This window comes from Coregonus clupeaformis, chromosome 7 (genome assembly GCF_020615455.1).
Source record: "Coregonus clupeaformis isolate EN_2021a chromosome 7, ASM2061545v1, whole genome shotgun sequence".
In the NCBI taxonomy this organism is placed as follows: Eukaryota; Metazoa; Chordata; class Actinopteri; order Salmoniformes; family Salmonidae; genus Coregonus; species Coregonus clupeaformis.
The window spans coordinates 49,242,621-49,266,048 of NC_059198.1; the positions used below are offsets into that span (position 1 = coordinate 49,242,621).

General features: G+C 45.8%; 1 protein-coding gene across 2 annotated transcripts in view; it reads left to right on the top strand.

Moving 5' to 3' along the window:
• The first annotated feature begins 8,871 nt into the window (after positions 1–8,871).
• Positions 8,872–23,428, top strand: part of LOC121570637 (phospholipid phosphatase-related protein type 5-like) — a 94,082-nt gene continuing 79,525 nt past the window's right edge. For both annotated transcript variants that reach the window (XM_041882111.2, XM_041882113.2), the window contains exon 1: positions 8,872–9,358. In XM_041882111.2, coding sequence (XP_041738045.2) covers positions 9,128–9,358 — 231 coding nt within the window. In that variant the 5' untranslated portion in view covers positions 8,872–9,127. The remainder of the gene's footprint in view (positions 9,359–23,428) is intronic.

A 23,428-nucleotide genomic window follows, 5' to 3' on the forward strand; every position in this document is an offset into this window, starting at 1 on the left:
AGAGCTGACATGTCCTGTTCCTAAACACTGACTCTCACTCAGAGCTGACATGTCCTGTTCCTAAACACTGACTCCTCAGAGCTGACATGTCCTGTTCCTAAACACTGACTCCTCAGAGCTGACATGTCCTGTTCCTAAACACTGACTCCTCAGAGCCTCAGAGCTGACATGTCCTGTTCCTAAACACTGACTCCTCAGAGCCTCAGAGCTGACATGTCCTGTTCCTAAACACTGACTCCTCAGAGCTGACATGTCCTGTTCCTAAACACTGACTCCTCAGAGCTGACATGTCCTGTTCCTAAACACTGACTCCTCAGAGCTGACATGTCCTGTTCCTAAACACTGACTCCTCAGAGCTGACATGTCCTGTTCCTAAACACTGACTCTCAGAGCCTCAGAGCTGACATGTCCTGTTCCTAAACACTGACTCCTCAGAGCTGACATGTCCTGTTCCTAAACACTGACTCCTCAGAGCCTCAGAGCTGACATGTCCTGTTCCTAAACACTGACTCCTCAGAGCTGACATGTCCTGTTCCTAAACACTGACTCTCAGGCCTCAGAGCTGACATGTCCTGTTCCTAAACACTGACTCCTCAGAGCTGACATGTCCTGTTCCTAAACACTGACTCTCAGAGCCTCAGAGCTGACATGTCCTGTTCCTAAACACTGACTCCTCAGAGCTGACATGTCCTGTTCCTAAACACTGACTCCTCAGAGCTGACATGTCCTGTTCCTAAACACTGACTCCTCAGGCCTCAGAGCTGACATGTCCTGTTCCTAAACACTGACTCTCAGGCCTCAGAGCTGACATGTCCTGTTCCTAAACACTGACTTCAGACCTCAGAGCTGACATGTCCTGTTCCTAAACACTGACTCCTCAGAGCTGACATGTCCTGTTCCTAAACACTGACTCCTCAGAGCCTCAGAGCTGACATGTCCTGTTCCTAAACACTGACTCCTCAGAGCTGACATGTCCTGTTCCTAAACACTGACTCCTCAGAGCCTCAGAGCTGACATGTCCTGTTCCTAAACACTGACTCCTCAGAGCTGACATGTCCTGTTCCTAAACACTGACTCCTCAGAGCTGACATGTCCTGTTCCTAAACACTGACTCCTCAGAGCCTCAGAGCTGACATGTCCTGTTCCTAAACACTGACTCCTCAGAGCCTCAGAGCTGACATGTCCTGTTCCTAAACACTGACTCCTCAGAGCTGACATGTCCTGTTCCTAAACACTGACTCCTCAGAGCTGACATGTCCTGTTCCTAAACACTGACTCCTCAGAGCTGACATGTCCTGTTCCTAAACACTGACTCCTCAGAGCTGACATGTCCTGTTCCTAAACACTGACTCCTCAGAGCCTCAGAGCTGACATGTCCTGTTCCTAAACACTGACTCCTCAGAGCCTCAGAGCTGACATGTCCTGTTCCTAAACACTGACTCCTCGGCCTCAGAGCTGACATGTCCTGTTCCTAAACACTGACTCCTCAGAGCTGACATGTCCTGTTCCTAAACACTGACTCCTCAGAGCCTCAGAGCTGACATGTCCTGTTCCTAAACACTGACTCCTCAGAGCTGACATGTCCTGTTCCTAAACACTGACTCCTCAGAGCTGACATGTCCTGTTCCTAAACACTGACTCCTCAGAGCTGACATGTCCTGTTCCTAAACACTGACTCCTCAGGCCTCAGAGCTGACATGTCCTGTTCCTAAACACTGACTCCTCAGAGCCTCAGAGCTGACATGTCCTGTTCCTAAACACTGACTCCTCAGAGCCTCAGAGCTGACATGTCCTGTTCCTAAACACTGACTCCTCAGAGCCTCAGAGCTGACATGTCCTGTTCCTAAACACTGACTCCTCAGAGCTGACATGTCCTGTTCCTAAACACTGACTCCTCAGAGCTGACATGTCCTGTTCCTAAACACTGACTCCTCAGAGCTGACATGTCCTGTTCCTAAACACTGACTCCTCAGAGCTGACATGTCCTGTTCCTAAACACTGACTCCTCAGAGCTGACATGTCCTGTTCCTAAACACTGACTCCTCAGAGCCTCAGAGCTGACATGTCCTGTTCCTAAACACTGACTCCTCAGAGCCTCAGAGCTGACATGTCCTGTTCCTAAACACTGACTCCTCAGAGCTGACATGTCCTGTTCCTAAACACTGACTCCTCAGAGCTGACATGTCCTGTTCCTAAACACTGACTCCTCAGAGCCTCAGAGCTGACATGTCCTGTTCCTAAACACTGACTCCTCAGAGCTGACATGTCCTGTTCCTAAACACTGACTCCTCAGAGCTGACATGTCCTGTTCCTAAACACTGACTCCTCAGAGCTGACATGTCCTGTTCCTAAACACTGACTCCTCAGAGCTGACATGTCCTGTTCCTAAACACTGACTCCTCAGAGCCTCAGAGCTGACATGTCCTGTTCCTAAACACTGACTCCTCAGAGCTGACATGTCCTGTTCCTAAACACTGACTCCTCAGAGCTGACATGTCCTGTTCCTAAACACTGACTCCTCAGAGCCTCAGAGCTGACATGTCCTGTTCCTAAACACTGACTCCTCAGAGCTGACATGTCCTGTTCCTAAACACTGACTCCTCAGAGCTGACATGTCCTGTTCCTAAACACTGACTCCTCAGAGCCTCAGAGCTGACATGTCCTGTTCCTAAACACTGACTCCTCAGAGCCTCAGAGCTGACATGTCCTGTTCCTAAACACTGACTCCTCAGAGCCTCAGAGCTGACATGTCCTGTTCCTAAACACTGACTCCTCAGAGCTGACATGTCCTGTTCCTAAACACTGACTCCTCAGAGCTGACATGTCCTGTTCCTAAACACTGACTCCTCAGAGCTGACATGTCCTGTTCCTAAACACTGACTCCTCAGAGCCTCAGAGCTGACATGTCCTGTTCCTAAACACTGACTCCTCAGAGCCTCAGAGCTGACATGTCCTGTTCCTAAACACTGACTCCTCAGAGCTGACATGTCCTGTTCCTAAACACTGACTCCTCAGAGCTGACATGTCCTGTTCCTAAACACTGACTCCTCAGAGCTGACATGTCCTGTTCCTAAACACTGACTCCTCAGAGCTGACATGTCCTGTTCCTAAACACTGACTCTCAGAGCCTCAGAGCTGACATGTCCTGTTCCTAAACACTGACTCCTCAGAGCTGACATGTCCTGTTCCTAAACACTGACTCCTCAGAGCCTCAGAGCTGACATGTCCTGTTCCTAAACACTGACTCCTCAGAGCTGACATGTCCTGTTCCTAAACACTGACTCCTCAGAGCCTCAGAGCTGACATGTCCTGTTCCTAAACACTGACTCCTCAGAGCTGACATGTCCTGTTCCTAAACACTGACTCCTCAGAGCCTCAGAGCTGACATGTCCTGTTCCTAAACACTGACTCCTCAGAGCTGACATGTCCTGTTCCTAAACACTGACTCCTCAGAGCTGACATGTCCTGTTCCTAAACACTGACTCCTCAGAGCCTCAGAGCTGACATGTCCTGTTCCTAAACACTGACTCCTCAGAGCCTCAGAGCTGACATGTCCTGTTCCTAAACACTGACTCCTCAGAGCTGACATGTCCTGTTCCTAAACACTGACTCCTCAGAGCTGACATGTCCTGTTCCTAAACACTGACTCCTCAGAGCTGACATGTCCTGTTCCTAAACACTGACTCCTCAGAGCTGACATGTCCTGTTCCTAAACACTGACTCCTCAGAGCCTCAGAGCTGACATGTCCTGTTCCTAAACACTGACTCCTCAGAGCTGACATGTCCTGTTCCTAAACACTGACTCCTCAGAGCCTCAGAGCTGACATGTCCTGTTCCTAAACACTGACTCCTCAGAGCTGACATGTCCTGTTCCTAAACACTGACTCCTCAGAGCCTCAGAGCTGACATGTCCTGTTCCTAAACACTGACTCCTCAGAGCTGACATGTCCTGTTCCTAAACACTGACTCCTCAGAGCCTCAGAGCTGACATGTCCTGTTCCTAAACACTGACTCCTCAGAGCTGACATGTCCTGTTCCTAAACACTGACTCCTCAGAGCCTCAGAGCTGACATGTCCTGTTCCTAAACACTGACTCCTCAGAGCTGACATGTCCTGTTCCTAAACACTGACTCCTCAGAGCCTCAGAGCTGACATGTCCTGTTCCTAAACACTGACTCCTCAGAGCTGACATGTCCTGTTCCTAAACACTGACTCCTCAGAGCCTCAGAGCTGACATGTCCTGTTCCTAAACACTGACTCCTCAGAGCCTCAGAGCTGACATGTCCTGTTCCTAAACACTGACTCCTCAGAGCTGACATGTCCTGTTCCTAAACACTGACTCCTCAGAGCTGACATGTCCTGTTCCTAAACACTGACTCCTCAGAGCTGACATGTCCTGTTCCTAAACACTGACTCCTCAGAGCCTCAGAGCTGACATGTCCTGTTCCTAAACACTGACTCCTCAGAGCCTCAGAGCTGACATGTCCTGTTCCTAAACACTGACTCCTCAGAGCCTCAGAGCTGACATGTCCTGTTCCTAAACACTGACTCCTCAGAGCCTCAGAGCTGACATGTCCTGTTCCTAAACACTGACTCCTCAGAGCTGACATGTCCTGTTCCTAAACACTGACTCCTCAGAGCTGACATGTCCTGTTCCTAAACACTGACTCCTCAGAGCTGACATGTCCTGTTCCTAAACACTGACTCCTCAGAGCTGACATGTCCTGTTCCTAAACACTGACTCCTCAGAGCTGACATGTCCTGTTCCTAAACACTGACTCCTCAGAGCCTCAGAGCTGACATGTCCTGTTCCTAAACACTGACTCCTCAGAGCCTCAGAGCTGACATGTCCTGTTCCTAAACACTGACTCCTCAGAGCTGACATGTCCTGTTCCTAAACACTGACTCCTCAGAGCTGACATGTCCTGTTCCTAAACACTGACTCCTCAGGCCTCAGAGCTGACATGTCCTGTTCCTAAACACTGACTCCTCAGAGCTGACATGTCCTGTTCCTAAACACTGACTCCTCAGAGCTGACATGTCCTGTTCCTAAACACTGACTCCTCAGAGCTGACATGTCCTGTTCCTAAACACTGACTCCTCAGAGCTGACATGTCCTGTTCCTAAACACTGACTCCTCAGAGCCTCAGAGCTGACATGTCCTGTTCCTAAACACTGACTCCTCAGAGCTGACATGTCCTGTTCCTAAACACTGACTCCTCAGAGCTGACATGTCCTGTTCCTAAACACTGACTCCTCAGAGCCTCAGAGCTGACATGTCCTGTTCCTAAACACTGACTCCTCAGAGCTGACATGTCCTGTTCCTAAACACTGACTCCTCAGAGCTGACATGTCCTGTTCCTAAACACTGACTCCTAAGCCTCAGAGCTGACATGTCCTGTTCCTAAACACTGACTCCTCAGAGCCTCAGAGCTGACATGTCCTGTTCCTAAACACTGACTCCTCAGAGCCTCAGAGCTGACATGTCCTGTTCCTAAACACTGACTCCTCAGAGCTGACATGTCCTGTTCCTAAACACTGACTCCTCAGAGCTGACATGTCCTGTTCCTAAACACTGACTCCTCAGAGCTGACATGTCCTGTTCCTAAACACTGACTCCTCAGGCCTCAGAGCTGACATGTCCTGTTCCTAAACACTGACTCTCAGAGCCTCAGAGCTGACATGTCCTGTTCCTAAACACTGACTCCTCAGAGCCTCAGAGCTGACATGTCCTGTTCCTAAACACTGACTCCTCAGAGCTGACATGTCCTGTTCCTAAACACTGACTCCTCAGAGCTGACATGTCCTGTTCCTAAACACTGACTCCTCAGAGCTGACATGTCCTGTTCCTAAACACTGACTCCTCAGAGCTGACATGTCCTGTTCCTAAACACTGACTCCTCAGAGCTGACATGTCCTGTTCCTAAACACTGACTCCTCAGAGCTGACATGTCCTGTTCCTAAACACTGACTCCTCAGAGCCTCAGAGCTGACATGTCCTGTTCCTAAACACTGACTCCTCAGAGCCTCAGAGCTGACATGTCCTGTTCCTAAACACTGACTCCTCAGAGCCTCAGAGCTGACATGTCCTGTTCCTAAACACTGACTCCTCAGAGCTGACATGTCCTGTTCCTAAACACTGACTCCTCAGAGCTGACATGTCCTGTTCCTAAACACTGACTCCTCAGAGCTGACATGTCCTGTTCCTAAACACTGACTCCTCAGAGCTGACATGTCCTGTTCCTAAACACTGACTCCTCAGAGCTGACATGTCCTGTTCCTAAACACTGACTCCTCAGAGCTGACATGTCCTGTTCCTAAACACTGACTCCTCAGAGCTGACATGTCCTGTTCCTAAACACTGACTCCTCAGAGCTGACATGTCCTGTTCCTAAACACTGACTCCTCAGAGCTGACATGTCCTGTTCCTAAACACTGACTCCTCAGAGCTGACATGTCCTGTTCCTAAACACTGACTCCTCAGAGCCTCAGAGCTGACATGTCCTGTTCCTAAACACTGACTCCTCAGAGCCTCAGAGCTGACATGTCCTGTTCCTAAACACTGACTCCTCAGAGCTGACATGTCCTGTTCCTAAACACTGACTCCTCAGAGCTGACATGTCCTGTTCCTAAACACTGACTCCTCAGAGCTGACATGTTCTTTTCCTAAACACTGACTCCTCAGAGCTGACATGTCCTGTTCCTAAACACTGACTCCTCAGAGCTGACATGTCCTGTTCCTAAACACTGACTCCTCAGAGCTGACATGTCCTGTTCCTAAACACTGACTCCTCAGAGCTGACATGTCCTGTTCCTAAACACTGACTCCTCAGAGCTGACATGTTCTGTTCCTAAACACTGACTCCTCAGAGCTGACATGTCCTGTTCCTAAACACTGACTCCTCAGAGCTGACATGTCCTGTTCCTAAACACTGACTCCTCAGAGCTGACATGTCCTGTTCCTAAACACTGAGTCCTCAGAGCCTCAGAGCTGACATGTCCTGGTCCTAAACACTGACTCCTCAGAGCCTCAGAGCTGGCATGTCCTGTTCCTGAACACTGACTCCTCAGAGCCTCAGAGCTGACATGTCCTGTTCCTAAACACTGACTCCTCAGAGCCTCAGAGCTGACATGTCCTGTTCCTAAACACTGACTCCTCAGAGCTGACATGTCCTGTTCCTAAACACTGACTCCTCAGAGCTGACATGTCCTGTTCCTAAACACTGACTCCTCAGAGCTGACATGTCCTGTTCCTAAACACTGACTCCTCAGAGCTGACATGTCCTGTTCCTAAACACTGACTCCTCAGAGCTGACATGTCATGTTCCTAAACACTGACTCCTCAGAGCTGACATGTCCTGTTCCTAAACACTGACTCCTCAGAGCCTCAGAGCTGACATGTCCTGTTCCTAAACACTGACTCCTCAGAGCTGACATGTCCTGTTCCTAAACACTGACTCCTCAGAGCCTCAGAGCTGACATGTCCTGGTCCTCATCAGTAATTAGACAGATTTGTAGATCCTTCCGCATGATTGGATCCGTGGCAGCGGTGCGATGATGCGGCTCAAGTAATGGGCCATTGTGATTTGCCGCCCACTCATTGTCTGGCCTTTCATGGAGAGTTGGATCCGGGCTAAAAGACCCCTGATCTGTAACGCACATTGGGACATGTGGAATAATGGGTAAAGATTAACCCCAAAATGTGAGGCCACCGTTCAGAAGCTTAACCCTAAGATAACTATACATTAGCCTTAAGACACCAGAGGCTAAAATGACCTTTTTGCATGTACTTATCAATATAGATTTTTGGGGGGTATTTTGGTCCATTAATATTAGCATTTTCAAAAGTCAAAATAGAAATGTCAAAACGTTTTGAAAATATATATTTTCGGTAGTTTATCATATTACGATCATCAAAATATAATGAATTGTAACCACTTTTAAATGGACCAACAGTACATCCATAATTTCAAAGCTTACTACATTGAATCGCACATCATTTAAAAGGCCATTTCATGGAGAATGTTACAAACTGGACTATATGTAGTAACTTCGAAAAGATGGTGATTGGGTCTAAATAGGTGTTTGGCGTTTGGTCTAAATTCAGTGTAGTTGACTTTAACTGCCATTTCCCGAAAGTTAGACTCTTCCCACACGCCACCTCATTTTTCTCAGCCCCAGAAGCATCTGCATTCACCAAATCGTGTGTGGTTATCCTTAGATATATTCTCCAGACTTATAAATAGAGATTTATTTTTTCTTTTAGATTACCTTTTCTTCTGAAAAAATGTGGCAAAGCAAATATTTGTACATACTTTTCTTTAGTATTTTACCAATAGAAAGAGAATATAATATAATCTAGTTGTCTGGAGTGTAGACTAATGTGGTTGACATCCGATTTGATGACTGTGTTCTGTTGTTGGAGTCTTTTGGACACATGCGGTCGCGCACATAATGAATATTAATAGGAATGGTGCATATCTCTCCAAAGGGCACTAATGCTGTCGCACGTCTTAGACTGACGGTTACGATGACTTCGAGGCGAATCTAAAGCTCCAACGAGTTGCTCAGAGTCAGTAATTCACTGCACGGTGCTCAACGGCTAGATGAAGTGCAACGCCTCCTCTTTCTGCCATGCTGCCCACGGTCAAAAGCAGCGCAACGCCACTGGCGCTGTACACACACACACACACACACACACACACACACACACACACACACACACACACACACACACACACACACACACACACACACACACACACACACACACACACACACACACACACACACATACACACACATACACACATACACACACAAACACTCATACACACACACAAACACTCATCCTAGAATCAGACCCACGCCTGGGCTCCCTCCCTCCCATCACCACGTTTTCATCTCTGTCTTGTTCATTCCGGTTCCAGGGACCAACCCGGTGTGGCATGACAGAAAAAGGCTCTGTGTACATTACCCGGAAATGCGTTTTAACACGCGTTAGTGGCAGTAGGAGAAATGTGGGGCTGACCGGAGTTGTTATGGTCAGGCTGTTGCGCTAGGCTAGGGCGGAGAAGGCGGCAGGAGTGGCAGGGCTTTTTCTCTCCTCAGTGAAGTGATTTGTTAAATGTTCTTTCCTCTACCTTTCACGAACATGCTTTATTTCCAGCTGGTGATCATGGCGGGGACGGTCATGCTAGCGTTCTACTTCGAGTACACGGACACGTTCAACGTGCATGTCCAAGGGTTCTTCTGCTATGACAATGCCTACGCGAAGCCATTCCTCGGACCGGAGGAGTCCAGCGCGATCCCGCCGGTTCTACTGTATGCGCTCGTGGCAGGGGTCCCTACACTTGTGGTGAGTTTATCTATATTCCCTATTTCTGTGATGGGGTGTGTATTGGAATAGGCTGCAGAAGTATATATTAATGGTCATAGGTTAGTTTCTGTTACAGCAGAGTTTAATTTGCGTGACCAATTATATGTTGATTGGAAATGAACTTGCATATGAAAATACACTGCGCTTCGACTATAAATCACAGTACTTGCAGACAGCATTTGATTCCTGTATTGAGTTGCCATAGCAAGGAATTACTGTATACAATTTGCTTCAGATCGGTATTTCATGTTACTGACACCTAATGTACTCGGTATCTTTAAATCACGGTTGATGAATTCAGAGATATAAAAGTCCTAGATCAAACATGCAAAAGAGTTCTGAAGTCAATGCAAGTCTATAAGTCTGACCTGAATGGTGACACAACACACACTCAGGGCAATACTTTCATTTTAAACAGATTTAGAAACATAGCCTCTGATTTAATAGGTTCCCCTGGGCTCAACTAGACCACTTTGCGAGGTATGCAGTCTTTGATTACAGACATGCTTCATTACAATGTCCTGCTCTAGTTGAATTAACTGGATGATGTCAAATACAATGTTATTTGTCACCTGCTTTGTAAACAACAGGTGAAATGGTTACTTACGGGTCCTTTTCCAACAATGCAGAGTTAAAGATAAAGAAGATAAAATAAAAATAGAAATAGTGACAATAAATAAATAAATAAATAAATAAATACACAGTGAATAACAATAATTAGTAAAAATATCATGGCTATATACCAGTACCAGTACTGAGTGGATGTCCAGCAGGGGTACGAGGTAATTGAGGTAGATATGTACATATAGATAGGGGTAAAGTGACCAGGAAACAGGATAGATAATTGTAAGGTAATTGAGGTAGATATGTACATATAGGTAGGGGTAAGGTGATGGTAGGTAGCTTAGTGGTTAAGAGCGTTGTGCCAGTAACCGAAAGGTCGCTGGTTCTAATCCCCAAGCCGACTAGGAGAAAAATCTGTCTATGTGCCCTTGAGCAAGGCACTTAACCCTAATTGCTTCTGTAAGCCGCTCTGGATAAGAGCGTCTGCTAAATGACTAACATGTAAAATGTAAAAATGTGACCAGGATAGATAATAATAAGGTAATTGAGGTAGATATGTACATATAGGTAGGGGTAAAGTGACTAGGCAACAGGATAGATAATAATAAGGTAATTGAGGTAGATATGTACATATAGGTAGGGGTAAAGTGACCAGGAAACAGGATAGATAATAGACTGAGCTGTAGTAGCAGCATATGTGGAGGAGTAGCAGCAGCGTGTGTGGTGTGGTGTGGTGTGGTGTGGTGTGTGTGTGTGTGTGTGTGTGTGTGTGTTGCGGTGTCAGTGTAAGTATGTGTGAGTGTGTGGGTAGAGTCCAGTGTGTGTGCATAGAGTCAGTGCAAGAGAGTTAGTTATAAAAAGGGTCAATGCAGGAAGCCCGGTAGCCATTTGATTAACTTTAGCAGTCTTGTTTAGCAGTCTTATGGCTTGGGGGTAGAAGCTGTTCGGGTTCCTGTTGGTTCCAGACTTGGTGAACTGGTACCGCTTGCCCTGCGGTAGCAGAGAGAACAGTCTATGACTTGGGTGGCTGGAGACTTTGACAATTTTTTGGGCCTTCCTCTGACACCGCCAGGTATAGAGGTCCTGGATGGCAGGGCGCTCGGCCCCAGTGATAAACTGGGCCGTATTCACTACCCTATGTAGCGCCTTGCGGTCGGGTGCCTTGCAGTTGCCATACCAAGTGGTGATGCAGCCAGTCAAGATGCTCTCGATGGTGCAGCTGTATAACTTTTTGAGGATCTGAGGGGGAAGAGGTGCTGTTATGCCCTCTTCACAACTGTGTGGGTGTGTGTGGACCATGTTTATTCCTTACTGATGAGGACACAGAGGAACTTGAAGCTTTCGACCCGCTCCACTACAGCCCCATTGATGTGAATGGGAGAGTGCTCGCCCCTCCGTTTCCTTTAGTCCACGATCAGCTCCTTTGTCTTGCTGACTTTGAGGGAGAGGTTGTTGTCCTGGCACCAGAATGCCAGGTCTCTGACCTCCTCCCTATAGACATTTACATTTACATTTTAGTCATTTAGCAGACGCTCTTATCCAGAGCGACTTACAGTTAGTGAATACATATTTTATACTGGCCCCCCATGGGAAACGAACCCACAACCCTGGCGTTGCAAACGCCATGCTCTATCAACTGAGCTACATCCCTGCCGGCCATTCCCTCCCCTACCCTGGACGACGCTGGGCCAATTGTGCGCCGCCCATGAGTCTCCCGGTCGCGGCCGGCTGCGACAGAGCCTGGATTCGAACCAGGATCTCTAGTGGCACAGTTAGCACTGCGATGCAGTGCCTTAGACCACTGCGCCATCATCAGTGATCAGTCCTACCATTGTTGTGTTGTCAGCAAACTTAATGATGGTGTTGGAGTCGTGCAAGGCCGCGCAGTCGTGGGGGAACCGGGAGTACAGGGCCCCCGTGTTAATGGTCAGCGTGGCGGATGTGTTGTTGCCTACACTCACCACCTGGGGGCGGCCCGTCAGGAAGTCCAGGATCCAGTTGCAGAGGGAGGTGTTCAGTCCCAGGGTCCTGAGCATGGTGATGAGCTTGCAAGGCACTATGGTGTTGAACGCTGAGCTGTAATCAATGAACAGCATTCTCACAAAGGTATTCCTTTTCTCCAAGTGGGAAAGGGCAGTGTGGAGTGCAATAGAGATTGCATCATTTGTTGATCTATTGGGTCGGTATGCGAATTGGAGTGGGTCCAGGGTGTCTGGGATGATGGTGTTGATGTGAGCCATGACCAGCATTTCAAAGCATTTCATGGCTACAGATGTGAGTGCTACGGGGCGATAGTCATTTCGACAGGTTACCTTGGCGTTCTTGGGCACAGGGACTATGGTGGTCTGCTTGAAACATGTAAGTATTACAGATTGGGTCAGAGAGAGGTTGAAAATGTAAGTGAAGACACTTGCCAGCTGGTCAGACCATTCTCTGAGTACGCGTCCTGGTAATCCGTCTGGCCCTGCGGCCTTGTGAATGTTGACCTGTTTAAAGGTCTTACTCACATCTGTCCTATTAGGTCCTAATCTATGGATTTCACATGACTTGGAATAGAGATATGCATCTGTTGGTCACAGATACAATGGATCAGAAAACCAGTCAGTACCACCATTTGCCTCATGCAGCGCGACACATCTCTTTCGCATAGAGTTGATCAGGCTGTTGATTGTGGCCTGTGGAATGTTGTCCCACTCCTCTTCAATGGCTGTGTGAAGTTGCTGGATATTAGCGTGAACTGGAACACACTGTCGTACACATCGATCCAGAGCATCCCAAACATGCTCAATGTGTGACATGTCTGGTGAGTATGCAGGTCATGGAAGAACTGGGATATTTTCAGCTTCCAGGAATTGTGTTCAGATCATTGCGACATGGAGCCCTGCATTATCATGCTGAAACATGAGGTGACGGCGGTAGGATCTCGTCACGGTATCTCTGTGCATTCAAATTGCCATCGATAAAAGGCAATTGTGTTCGTTGTCCGTAGCTTATGCCTGCCCATACCATAACCCCACCGCCACCATGGGGCACTCTGTTCACATCAGCAAACCGCTCTCCCACAATGTATCTGCCACCTGCCCAGTAAAATTGGAACCGGGATTCATCCGTGAAAAGCATACTTCTCCAGCGTGCCAGTGGTCATCGAAAATGAGCATTTGCCCACTGACGTCGGTCACGACGCCGAACTGCAGTCCGTTCAAGACCCTGGTTAGGACGACGACCACACAGATGAACTTCCCTGAGACGGTCTTCTGACAGTTTGTGCAGAAATTCTTCAGTAGTGCAAACCCACAGGTGAAGAAGCCGGATGTGGAGGTCCTGGGCTGGCGTGGTTACACGTGGTCTGCGGTTGTGAGGCCGGTTGGACGTACTCTCTTGGTAAATAGTATGGTCTACAGCTTATCATGAGATATTCTAACTCAGGTGAGCACAACGTCGAGACTGTAATATTTAATGTTCGGGATCGTGCACCAGTTTTTGTTAACAAAGTAACACCCTTGATTATTCAAGAAAGAGATTAGCACTTTCACTGGCATGAAACAGAAAGATTCTATAGATGTGGTTGAAATATAGTTGTTTCAGAGGTTGCTGCTCCTCAGGATCCCCTATTGGTCTGAGTGTCGAGGACCAAATGGTTGTCAGTCATATCAGACTCCTCTTTCATGGAATGTTTTGACTGGGCGTCTCCAGTCTCCATTCAGATATGCATTGTGCTTTCATGTACATATTTGACATCCCCGTCCACCAATTATTATTTTTTTAAAAACTTGAGTTTCACTCCGTCAGTGTTAAACCGTGGTGTTGTGACATAGAGTATCTCTATGTTGTATACCCAGTCATTATATGAGATAGCACTGACGACAACATATTGGGTTTTGTGGTAACAGCTACACCGTCCACATTTCCCAATAATACATTTTTTTTTTCTTTCACCAACTGAAGGAAAGTGTCTGCAATGACCTAAACAGAATGACACGTTCAGTTCCGTCCCAGGATGGAGGAAGACCTCTCTAGCTAAACAGGATGATACGTTCAGTTCCGTCCCAGGATGGAGGAAGACATCTCTAGCTGTGCGATCTTCTATAAAATAGTTGCCAGAAAAGACACTGCCTCCTGAAAAGGTGCTGTTCAGAGATGTCTTATTTGATTTACAGTGGATGTAAAAGTAGAGTGCTCTTATTGGTAGGCGGAAGGTGTACTGTAGTTTATTAGACACATGGGCTTGCCTATAGACAGTAATCGGTATGTACAGTAAAAAGACACTCTCAAACGGTTAGATGCTACAGACTTTCTAGATTGATCAGGGGCAGGTGCAGTGCATTATACCATGAATAGTTTTACATTCAATCTTTTAATTAAGAAATTGGTCCATTCCAGAACACTCCAGAAGTTGATCCATTCGTTTTTTTTTTTTAATTGCCAGACATTAAAGACGTAAATACTCTTATTGTTTAGTTTATAAGTATTAGATTTATAAGTATTTATACGTATGGTGTGTGTGTGGATCATGTATTAGACCCAAAAAACAACAACGTTGTGCTCAATTCTAAACAAAAGACAACACATGCACATACAAACACTGTGCCAGTGTGACGATTTTAAAGGGGTACTTCAGGATTTTGTCAATGAAGCCCTTTATCTATTTCCCCAGAGCCAGATAAACTCAATGATACCATTTGTATGTATCTGCGTCCAGTACGTGGGAAGTTAGAAGTTAGTTTTGCAGGTCAATCCTAACTAGCTTAGCACAAAGACTGGAAGTCTTCACGTACAGCTAAGATAGTTGGCATTGGCTCGCGAAACCACCTCTGACTTCCCACGTACTGGACACAGATACAGTGTCTTGGGAAAGTATTCAGACCCCTTGACCTTCTCCACATTTTTTTAAACGTTACAGCCTTATTCTAAAATGGATTAAATAAAACAATTTCCTCAGCAATCTACACACAATTCCCCATAATGACAAAGCAAAAACAGGTTTTTTGAAATGGTAGCTAATTTATTAAAAATAAAAAACGGAAATATAACATTTACATAAGTATTCAGATCCTTTGCTCAGTACTTTGTTGAAGCACCTTTGGAAGCGATTTCAGCCTCGAGTCTTCTTGGGTATGACACTACAAGCTTGGCACACCTGCGGGCTGTCATGTGCCTTTTACTGAGGAGTGGCTTCAGTAAATTTTTGCAAATGTATTACAAATAAAAAACAGAAATTACTTATTTACATAAGTATTCAGACCCTTTGCTATGAGACACGAAATTGAGCTCAGGTGCATCTTCTTTCCATTGATCATCCTTGAGATGTTTCTACAACTTGATTGGAGTCCACCTGTGGTAAATTAAATTGATTGGACATGATTTGGAAAAGCACACACCTGTCTATATAAGGTCCCACAGTTGACAGTGCATATCAGAGCAAAAACCAAGCCATGAGGTCGAAGGAATTGTCCGTAGAGCACCGAGACAGGATTGTGTCGAAGCACAGATCTGGGGAAAGGTACCAAAACATTTCTCCAGCATTGAAGGTCCCCAAGAACACAGTGGCCTCCATCATTCTTAAATGGAAGAAGTTTATACCCACCAAAACTCTTCCTAGAGCTGGCCGCCCGGCCAAACTGAGCAATCGGGGGAGAAGGGCCTTGGTCAGGGAGGTGACCAAGAACCCGATGGTCACTCTGACAGAGCTCTAGAGTTCCTCTGTGGAGATGGGAGAACCTTCCAGAAGGACAACCATCTCTGCAGCACTCCACCAATCAGGCCTTTATGGTAGAGTGGCCAGACGGAAGCCACTCCTCAGTAAAAGGCACATGACAGCTTTCTTGGAGTTTGCCAAAAGGCACCTAAAGACTCTCAGACCATGAGAAACAAGATTCTCTGTTCTGATGAAACCAAGATTGAACTCTTTGGCCTGAATGCCAAGCGTCATGTCTGGAGGAAACCTGGCACCATCCCTACGGTGAAGCATGGTGGTGGCATTATCATGCTGTGGGGATGTTTTTCAGCGGCAGGGACTGGGAGACTAGTCCGGATCGAGGGAAAGATGAACAGAGCAAAGTACAGAGAGATCCTTGATGAAAACCTGCTCCAGAGCGCTCAGGACCTCAGACTGGGGCGAAGGTTCACCTTCCAACAGGACAACGACCCTAAGCACACAGCCAATACAACGCAGGAGTGGCTTCGGGACAAGTCTCTGAATGTCCTTGAGTGGCCTAGACAGAGCCCGGACTTGAACCCGATCGAACATCTCTGTTGAGACCTGAAAATAGCTGTGCAGCAACACTCCCCATCCAACCTGACAGAGCTTGAGAGGATCCGCAGAGAAGAATGGGAGAAACTCCCCAAATACAGGTGTGCCAAGCTTGTAGCATCATACCCAAGAAGACTTGAGGCTGTAATCACTGCCAAAGGTGCTTCAACAAAGTACTGAGTAAAGGGTCTGAATACTTATATAAATGTGATATTTCAGTTTTTTATTTTTAATAAATTAGCAAACATTTCTAAAAAACTGTTTTTGCTTCGTCATTATGGGGTACTGTGTGTAGGGTCAGTAGCTATATACAGGGACAGTTCCAGGGTCAGTAGCTATATACAGGGACAGTTCCAGGGTCAGTAGCTATATACAGGGACAGTTCCAGGGTCAGTAGCTATATACAGGGACAGTTCCAGGGTCAGTAGCTATATACAGGGTCAGTTCCAGGGTCAGTTCCAGTACCATATTTACAATGTGCAGGGATACTGGAGTGATGGAGGTAGATATGTAAAGGGATAAGGTGACTAGGCAACAGGATATAAGATAAACAGAGTAGCAGCAGCTTGTATGAAGATTGTATGTGAGTGTGTGTGCGTGTGTGTAGAGTCAGTATTAATGAAGTGTGTGTGTGTGTGTGTGTGTGTGTGTGTGTGAAGTGTGTTTGTGAGTGTGTGTGTCTGCGTGTTAGTGTCAGTGAGTGTGTAGAGTCCTGTGAGTGTGCATAGAAAATACAAATAAAATACAAGGGTCAATGCAGGTACTGTATCTGTGACCAACAGATGCATGTCTGTATTCTCAGTCGTGAAATCCATAGATTAGGGCCTAATGAATTGATTTCAATTGACTGATTTCCTTATATCAACTGTAACTGGGTCAATTATTTGAAATTGTTGCGTGTCTCCCTGAATAAAAAACATCTCTCTCATTGATCCACATGTTTGAAACAGGGCTTTCCTTTTCCCTCCTTAATTCTTGCATCCTCCACTTTTGAAAGTCCGGTCTCTGTCCGGTCTCTGGCTGTCTGGCTGGCTCTGTTGGTCTGGCTGGTTCTTTTGGTCTGGCTGATTATTTTGGTCTGGCTGGCTCGGTTGGTCTGGCTGGCTCGGTTGGTCTGGCTGGCTCTGTGGCTGTTGACACTAACTGCCCAGGCTCAACTTCCTGCTCTAAAAAATACAAATACACACAGATTTATTCCTCTATTTCACTGGTCAAGTTGGACAAAATAATATTAAGTTAAATCACATACTCTATAAATAAAATGTCTTATGGCACATTTTCATTTGAAACAGCAGTTACATTACCGGAGAGAAAAAAATTCAAGTGTTTGCAACTCTCTTCGTGAATTGCAGTATGTCATTTATTCAAATACATGCTTGTTTAGCAACTGACCCAGTTTTCTTGAAGAATCCTGTAAGAGTCTGCAGACTTCAACAAGCTTCAAGCTTCATTTTAAGAGGCATCTGCAATACAGGTATTATTGAAGAATGAAGCAGGTGTTAATCATGGTCTTTGCTACACAGAAAGCAGCAGTTGACTACTCCCATTGTCAACACTTTGATTAAATCAGTAGGCCTATATCAATATCTTTAATACTACCATATAAGTATCATTAGAGTTTAAAACAATTCAATCTGCCTTCTTTTATCATATTTTGGACCAGAATGAGGCTTTCTCCACTCCCTATTGTTACTGCAGGGAGGATTCACCATCTTCATGGAATGGACCAGAACTGATCTGAAGATAATAACCAATAAATGCAGACTAGGGACCCAAATGAACGTCTCTCTCACCGATGCGACTCGGTAGGCTACACAGACTAGTCACTCCCTTTAGCGTCGCTGTCTGACAAGTTCCGACATGGGCTTCATATCCTAGGAAAATGCAAAAGAGATATTTGGTTTACTGCCCCGATACGATACCATGGACCAATGGCAAAGGGATATTATGAGTTCGACACCTTTTTATAAACTAGTCAAGCTTGCTGTTCGGTCGTCAATCAAAGCACAGTAAATATCAGTCTGACTCCGTGGCTGGATATCCACACAAAATAAAATAAAATGAATGTGCCAGGAAACAATAATTAGGCTAAGTGGATTTCTACTCCTCGTTACAACTTCCATTACATGGGACGTGCAAATTCACTCACAGAGACGTCAAAGGAGCATCATGCTCTCTCTCCCTCCTCTGTTCAAAGAAATTCGACAGCAACCAGCCAACCACATCGCACACAAATCACACTGTACCAGAGATCGTTACATAATGAAGAGATGCTCATGTCTCCGTCCTAACAATGGGAGTCGTTGTCCCAAAGGCAGGAAGACAGGCGACAAGCTTAGGTCTGTTTTATTTAGCCCATGGTTTCATTGGGCTTATTCTGGACAGATTTTGGCGAGAGTGAGTCCTCTCTCTTCGCCTCTTCCTCTCTGACTATACGCAGCATTTTAGCAGAGCATAGCTGAGTGGTGCTGAATGTCTTTTAAACAGGGCTTGCTTCTTGACACACCACTCAGAGACACAACATGAATAATGCAAGGTAGAGATACAGTCAGCCTTATGCTCATTCGTCTGTTTGCTGGTGCAGCCAAACACATTGCAATTTCTGCTAAATGGTTTTCCTAATCTAGTGCAAGTGGAACACCACATTTTCAAGTCATTAAAGCTATATTAATTCAGAGAGACTACTACGGTTCCAGTTGTTGTTTTAGCACACATTAAATGTTTTGAATTCAGCATATTGGGTATGTAGGGCAATGGTATTTTTTCCTACCTTTATAGCTCATAATATCTTATCTTCAATGAATGTCATGGTAGGTAGTTTGGCTGTTGGCTACTGACAATAAATAAATAATTGATAATAATAAATGAATGATTATTTGTCTCCCAAACCAAATAGGTTTTCTGTTCTGTTGAAAGTCTGTCCCCTCAACCCTTTGGTTGTGGTTAAAACCCCTTACCACTCAATCTCAACTGCAATCTTCTATTTATGACCAATATGCAAATCTCCATCTTCTTCTACAAACAAGTGATTAGCATTTCTGGGCACACAATGGTTTAATTTAGGGTTATGAGATATGTGATGGTGGTGATGTGTGAGAGAGAAGGGGAGGGAGGGGGGACTTAGAGCAAAGTGCAAAAGAGCAACGCACAGTTGCTAGCTAGCTAACGTTCAAAGGATTCATTTTCAGACAGAATATATCCTTCCTCATATGAAATATCAATAACCTTCACTAATAACCTCCAATGGTTAGCAAAGGGTGACAGTTAGCCTAGCGGCTAAGAGCATTGGGCCAGTAACCAAAAGGTTGCTGGTTTGAATGACTAAAATGTAAATGTAATGTGATGGGTCGGCCTCATCAATAACCTTCACTAATAACCTCCAATTTGATGGGTCTGCCTCATCAATAACCTTCATTGTGATGGGTCTGCCTCATCAATAACCTTCACTAATAACCTCCATTGTGATGGGTCTGCCTCTTCAATATGAGATACAGTAGGAATGATGGCTGCCTTCAAGCCTGACTGACTTCATATCCCTTTGTCCAGCCAGTGGCTTAGCCTCGGAGTACCATATATATTAGGACAGAATGGACACATTGGTCCCACCAGGCTTGCGAAAGTATTCACCCCCCTTGGCATTTTCCCTATTTTGTTGCCTTACAACCTGGAATTAAAATGGATTTTTGGGGGGTTTGTATCATTTGATTTACACAACATGTCTACCACTTTGAAGATGCAAAATAATGGCACATCTAGCCCCTGGGAATTCTGCCCATTCTTCAAGGCAAAACTGCTCCAGCTCCTTCAAGTTGGATGGGTTCCGCTGGTGTACAGCAATCTTTAAGACATACCACAGATTCTCAATTGGATTGAGGTCTGGGCTTTGACTAGGCCATTCCAAGACATTTCAATGTTTCCCCTTAAACCACTCGAGTGTTGCTTTAGCAGTATGCTTAGGGTCATTGTCCTGCTGGAAGGTGAACCTCCATCCCAGTCTCAAATCTCTGGAAGACTGAAACAGGTGTACCTCAAGAATTTCCCTGTATTTAGCGCCATCCATCATTCCTTCAATTCTGACCAGTTTCCCAGTCCCTGCGGATGAAAAACATCCCCACAGCATGATGCTGCCACCACCATGCTTCACTATGGGGATGGTGTTCTCGGGGTGATGAGAGGTGTTGGGTTTGCGCCAAACATAACGTTTTCCTTGATGGCCAAAAAGCTCAATTTTAGTCTCATCTGACCAGATTACCTTCTTCCATATGTTTGGAGGAGTCTCCCACATGCCTTTTGGCGAACACCAGACGTGTTTGCTTTTTATTTCTTTAAGCAATGGCTTTTTTCTGGCCACTCTTCCGTAAAGCCCAGCTTTGTGGAGTGTACGGCTTAAAGTGGTCCTATGGACAGATACTCCATCTCCGCTGTGGAGCTTTGCAGCTCCTTCAGGGTTATCTTTGGTCTCTTTGTTGCCTCTCTGGTTAAGGCCCTCCTTGCCTGGTCCATGAGTTTTGGTGGGCGGCCCTCTCTTGGCAGGTTTGTTGTGGTGCCATATTCTTTCCATTTTTTAAATAATGGATTTAATGGTGCTCCGTGGGATGTTCAAAGTTTTGGATCTTTTTTTATAACCCAACCCTGATCTGTACTTCTCCACAAACTTTGTCCCTGACCTGTTTGGAGAGCTCCTTGGTCTTCATGGTGCTGCTTGCTTGGTGGTGCCCGTTGCTTAGTGGTGTTGCAGACTCTGGGGCCTTTCAGAACAGGTTTATATATACTGAGATCATGTGACAGATCATTTGACACTTCGATTGCATACAGGTGGACTTTATTTAACTAATTATGTGACTTCTGAAGGTAATTGGTTGCACCAGATCTTATTTAGGGGCTTCATAGCAAGGGGGGTGAATACATATGCAGTCACCACTTTTCCGTTATTTATTTTTTAGAATTTCTTGAAACAAGTTTTTTTATTTCACTTCACCAATTTGGACTATTTTGTGTATGTCCATTAAAAATAAAATAAAAATCCATTTAAATTACAGGTTGTAATGCAACAAAATAGGAAAAAACGCCAAGGGGGATGAATACTTTTGCAAGGCACTGTATCAGGTGTAAATGAACACAGAGGCCTACCGTCCACCAGAGAGATGGCTGGGTAAACAAACGCCACTTTGCTCCGCTCTCACCCTGGATCTGACAGGCTTTAGAAGTCACGGGACGAACCGGGACAAACAAACGCCACTTTGCTCCGCTCTCACCCTGGATCTGACAGGCTTTAGAAGTCACGGGACGAACCGGGACAAACAAACGCCACTTTGCTCCGCTCTCACCCTGGATCTGACAGGCTTTAGAAGTCACGGGGACGAACCGGGACAAACAAACGCCACTTTGCTCCGCTCTCACCCTGGATCTGACAGGCTTTAGAAGTCACGGGACGAACCGGGACAAACAAACGCCACTTTGCTCCGCTCTCACCCTGGATCTGACAGGCTTTAGAAGTCACGGGACGAACCGGGACAAACAAACGCCACTTTGCTCCGCTCTCACCCTGGATCTGACAGGCTTTAGAAGTCACGGGACGAACCGGGACAAACAAACGCCACTTTGCTCCGCTCTCACCCTGGATCTGACAGGCTTTAGAAGTCACATGACGAACCGGGACGAATGGCCTCAGTCGCTAAGGGAACAGTAGTTAAACCTTTAGTGTGTGTGTTAGCGTTAGCGTTAGCGCTGACGAGGACATCTGGATGGAGGCGTGGGCGGCCTGTCAGGCCGTGGCGGTTGTGTTCCCTCGTCATGGTGATGTTACTGGGCTAGGCCAGGGCTGTTACCCTTCTCCGTGGAGGAGAAATGGTCATCCCAGCTGACAGCTATTTGGACTGCAGTCTTGATAACTAGAGGGGATGGAGTGTGCCGAGATGCCAGCCGAGTATAACGCCGTGAACCAGCCCAGTAATGTCAGTCTAAACAGACAGACCATGTAGCAGAGCTTGGGAGAGGCCACTGCCACGGCCAGATCTAAGAGAGTCTCAGGGTACAGAGGCTCAGTGAGGCAGAGTTAACGCTTCAAACTAAGGTTTTATTTAATAATTGACCAACAGAAATGCTTACAAATAATAAACTTAAAGTATAACTTCAAACAACAAAGGTTATTTTAAACTGATCACCTTTCAGCCCCAACCTGCCTGCTGCTGTCTCCAGTCCTCTCCCTCAAATGGTCTAATCAACTGTTGGAGCTGATTGTCCAGCCAATCACACACTTGACTGACTTATGACCCTCAGCTGGGCTCCATTAGCCTCCCAACAGGGAAGGTGCCGGAAGGCGCTGGGAGAGGGCTTGCCTCCTCCAGAGCCACACACCTCCACTGATAATATTTTCTCTTCAGTTCAGTTCTCTATTGCTCCTCAAGCAAGGGGAAGGCCGATGACATCACGTCAGACCATCAGACCTACTCCTTGAAGTTTGCAGTTGTCTAAAAAAAAAACACTATTTTGCTCAAAACGTATTATTTTACCCTTTAGTGTGTGCACTGTACTGTATTCATACTTCGTATATATCGCTTTTCAACAGTAAAAGTTCAGAAACCGCTGGAGGACGTCTTTTTAAGAATCATGAACAGGACAGTGTAAGGATCCATATAATTAAACATTAGTCATCCCAGGCTGAGCATGACATTATTTCACAGATGTGACCATTTTCACGTGCTTTTTAATGGCGGGTGTAGACAACAGATGTTAATACCAATGCGGTAACACTTTACTTGACACCCAGAGTCATAACACGGTCATAACCATGTCATAATATGTCATAACAGCTGACATAACGCATCGTAACCTGTTATAATATGGTCATAACACTGTCATGACCTCATATATTTACACCTGTTGTGACATATATTGTGTTATTTTACTACCACAGTATTTATTTTATGGCTGGTTATGACACCTACGTAAGAGTGTCAAAACCCACAAAACCTACCACACAAGGCAGAACATTCCAGTACATCATAGCTTACGTGTCAACAGTATGTTTATGTTCTATATATATATTTTTTTAATGGACCATATTTAAATTATCATTGTAATTGCGCACACATTGATGTGCCCTTACCCCAATGCTCTGTTGCTGATGACTGGGATGAATGCAGGAGCAGATTTCAGGAGCAGGACAAGACACCCTCTTTTTGACTGATGACTGATATACAGTTGAAGTCGGAAGTTTTACATACGCTTAGGTT